This window comes from Triticum aestivum, chromosome 7D, assembly GCF_018294505.1.
Source record: "Triticum aestivum cultivar Chinese Spring chromosome 7D, IWGSC CS RefSeq v2.1, whole genome shotgun sequence".
Classification (NCBI taxonomy): Eukaryota; Viridiplantae; Streptophyta; class Magnoliopsida; order Poales; family Poaceae; genus Triticum; species Triticum aestivum.
Window position 1 is genome coordinate 51,750,731 of NC_057814.1, and position 4,077 is coordinate 51,754,807.

The window sequence follows — 4,077 nt, forward strand, 5'->3', positions numbered from 1 at the left end:
TTGAGAATTGTTCATGTGGTTCATTGATCTTGTAGAATCTCGTGCACTAGAATCGTCTAACTGCTAAAATCTTCTAAATGTGTAAACAGGGTGATACTCCAAGGCATTCGAATATTTGATAGCTCAGAACTCATAAGGGTGGAAAGATCCTTGTAACAAGATGGTCTGAATGCCAAATTTGTCTACAGTGACTAGAAAGAGGTCATTCGCTGTTTGGTTCGTTTACTTAGCTTCTTCGACAAACTTTGTAATTTCTGGTAATTTATTTGCTGAAATCAAGGATGTTTTCACCACTGTATCAAAAGGGAAAAGGAAAACTGAAGAGGCCCAATAAATCTGAAACGTGTTGTGTGCCTGCTGAAGAAGCGAAAGCTGCTCCTAGCGAAATGCGGTGGAGACAGATCAGTGCCCAGTGGAAGGCATGAACGGAGATGCAATTTCAGCTGAGTCTGATGCTGACATCTGGTAAATCAACTTAAGCACAAATGCTGAAGTGCACAATAACCTTAGGTCACTAATATATACTGCTGTCTGTCAGGGTGTCAGTAGTAAATGTCTAAATTCTTGCTTAATTCCCCACTGGTAAGTTTTCCAGAGCATAAAGATGGAATTTCTAATCGTAATTGGATAACACCACAAAAGATCAACCTAATTGAGCTGAGCACCCTTGTCATTCGGATCAAGGAGAACTGTCTAATCGAGTAGGAAAACAAAATGCTAGAGTGCTAACCGCATTCCCTAATTAGCATGAGGATTGAGCTGATTTAGTTACCAGCGCATCTTACTATTGCTACGCAGCTCCTCCTCCTCCTCCTCCTCCGCCGCCGCCGCCGGGGCTCCATCTGTGCAGGCCGTCGCAGCTCAAGGTGGCGCGCGCGAGCTGCCGTTGGACGCACTTCCAAGCGGGCGCCCTCCGCTTCACCGCCCGGATCCTGGCCCTCCTCGCCGTCGCCTTGGCCTTGGCCACCAGGGACCGGTACCGGCGCACCCTCCACGCGAGGATCCGGCGCTTCGCTGGCCTCTGGAGCACGCCGTGCGCGTCGTCGCCGCCGCCGCCGCGCCTCCTTTTGGCGCCCGGATCCCTTCCCGAATGGCTCGAGGAGACGGCGTCGCCGCCGGAGTCGATGTCCATGTCGGCCGCGGTGCTCGGCTCGGCGCGGTCCGTGGGGGCCGTCCGGCCGGCCAGCCGCTCCGCCACTCTCATTGCGCCGGCGAGGGCGAGCAGGCGCTGGGCGGAGCCGACGACGACCGCGCCCGCCGGCGCTCGGAGGAGGGCGTCCTCGGCCGCGCCCGCGCGGGGCAGGGCCTCGACCCTGGCGTAGAGGTTGCCGGCGCTGTCCATCAGGCACTCCTTCCCGAGCAGGCTGACCGGCAGGGCGAGGAAGGCCGCGGCGTCCTCGGCTGAATCTTGGAGGGGCGTCGGCGCCTCGGCGCCGACGAGGAGCCTCACGCCGAGCGGCGCCGTCGCCATCCGGAGCTCGGCGGGGCGGTTCCCCCTGATCCGATCGATATCTCGGCCAGCTTACCGAGGAAGGAAGGAAAAGGAAACCTTGTTGGGTGAGGCGCGAGCTGCTCTCTCACTCTCAGTGCTCGTGTCAGTGTGCGCCCGCACTCCGGACGGCCAGTCAAATGCAGAGCCGGCTCACGGTCGTCGTGCTCGTGCCACACGCGGCAGACTGAACACCGGTTTTTTGACGTTACACTCTACTATGTTATCGTGTACAGCGCCCGCCGTCGGCCTACGTCACCGGATCCAAATTGCTTTTTTTTTTGACAATCTCGCGAAACTTTTTATTTAACTTATCATAATGTTAACAGGATGAAAGAAAGGTCATTCGGATTGCTTAACCAGGCGCAGCGGCCAATTCCAAGTGAATGAGTATGCTTCGCTAAATTGTGAGGTTCGGTATTCGAGCTCCTAAATTCATGGCTAAAAGAACCAACGGTAAAAAGTCTAAGATCGATCTAAAATCCCTCGAATGATAGCTCTGTAGACAGCAGCACTCCTCTGCTTGATATCATCAGACGATCTTGCAATCAAAAGCTATAAAGACCCTCCGTTCATATAGGTCGTCCGCCAAAGCCAGTGATTCCCGGACTGCTAGCGCTTCGAGTGTTGTGGGATCATTAATACCAATTAGAGTAATCCTCGATGCCCCCATGAAGAGGCCATTATGGTCCCTACAAACAGCTGCAACAGATCCAATCGAGCTGTTCCGCGTAAGCGTCGCATCTACGTTAATCTTGCTCGTATTCTAAGGAGGAGCGATCCACCAATTTGGCCGAGGCGGGACATTTGCTGGCTCGCCGGATGGCATCCTCAACGCCTGGAGATCATTAATGAAAGAGTTCACAAAGGCGTTGGTGGCGAAAGGTGTCCGGTGTATATCCTCGTGTATCAGTTTCCTCCTTGAACTCCATATAGCCAAAAGTGTAACTCATAGCTTGGTGAAATCGATATGAGATAGCAAGCTCTGCATGTTAAACAACCTTTGCTTGGCGGTTGATTCGCATTTATGCTCATATGTTCCACAAGAGACTTCGAAGATAAAGCCAAAACACTCCTTGACATGGTGCACTCGAGTAATGCATGCCTCCACGAATTGGCCACACCACACAGCAGGCATGTCAGCGAAATAGCCATGTCACGATGATCTAGAAGGTCACGAGTAGGAATCGATTCCCTGATGAGACGCCAGAGAAACACCCGTATTTTGTTGGGGACCTGGGTACACCACAAAGATGACCAGCCATTGCTTTCGTCAGCATTTGATGTTCCTCTCAATTCATACAGCCAATTCTCTCTGGTTAACTTTGTATTCTGAATCATCCTATATGCTGAATGTACAATGAAGTTTCCTTGAATCTCCTTGCTCCATGCCCAAAAATCATCCACCCTTCTTTTACACAAGGGGGTTCTCAATATTGCTTCAACGTCAATGGGTATGATTACTGCTCGTACTAGCTCCTCCTTCCAAGCGGAGGTGGTTTGCTCAATCAGCTCAGACACATGCGTGATGCGTTGGTGGGTCAGCCACTAGTGAGGTGATCCAAATTGCTGGGGAGCTTCTATTGGACGCTTATTGCGTTGAATAGCAAGCCGATGCAAAAGGGGACCTCGACTGGGCCGACCCACTCGAAAACAGCGAAGCTAGCTGTGTAGCACGACAAAAATGCCAAAATGAAACGCTCTAGGGAGGAATCGAACTTGTGACATGAAAGTTAAATAGTAGTGCTACTAACCACCATAACCAATAACTGCTCGTGACAGATGACAGTGCAACCATTTTAAGAATTGACTGTAACGGCATATTCACTATAGCACATTCCTTGTTGTATAGTATAAGGTTTCTGAATTATTTGAAAAAATAGGAAAACATGAAAAGTTTGAACAAAATTTGAAATTATTTTGAAATTTCTAACATTTTTTGTAAAACGGGAACACAATTTGAAAACTTGAACTTTTTTCCAAATTAAGAACAATTTTTTTGAAAGATGAACACTTTTTAAAATTCCCAAACAGTTTTTGAATTTGCAAGCAAATTTTAAAACATGAACATTTTCTGAATTTCTAAACAAAATTTGAAATTCCCAAACAATTTTAGAGATTACGAACAATTTTTTTAAAATGCGAACATGTTTTGAAATCCCCGCAATTTTTTTGAATTTGCGAAAAAAAATTGAAAACATGAATTTTTTGAATTTATGTACAAAATTTGAAAACTAAAACATTTTTTGAGTTTTTGAACAATTTTTTAAAATGCAAATAAAATTTAAAATATAATATTTTCTTATATTTCTAAAAAATTGGAATCCGAATATTTTTTGAAATTTTGAACAAATTTTTAAAAAGTGCAACATTTTTTGAATTTCTGAATATTTTTAAAAAGCGAAAATAAAATTGGAAAACTAAACATAAAAAAGAAAAATACTAAAGATGAATGGTGTGTGCAAGCTAAGCAACCTCGCAAGCCTCACAAGGCCGCGGAGGAGAGACACTTGGCACCATTAGAACTCATACATTCTGATCTTTGTGAGATGAATGGTGTGTTGACTAAAGGTGGAAAGAAATACTTC

The 4,077-nt window shown here is 46.8% G+C and overlaps 1 protein-coding gene across 1 annotated transcript; it reads right to left on the reverse strand.

Annotated features, from left to right (window-relative positions):
• Positions 1-300: 300 nt before the first annotated feature.
• On the reverse strand, positions 301-1,609 carry LOC123169417 (uncharacterized). The gene has a single exon (XM_044587293.1). The coding sequence runs from the start codon at positions 1,469-1,471 to the stop codon at positions 791-793; it is 681 nt and encodes a 226-aa protein (XP_044443228.1). The 5' UTR covers positions 1,472-1,609; the 3' UTR covers positions 301-790.
• Positions 1,610-4,077: the final 2,468 nt, after the last annotated feature.

Bases quoted from the DNA above. Each gene is read 5' to 3' on its own strand.
- LOC123169417 (XM_044587293.1), bottom strand. From the start codon at position 1,471: ATGGCGACGGCGCCGCTCGGCGTGAGGCTCCTCGTCGGCGCCGAGGCG.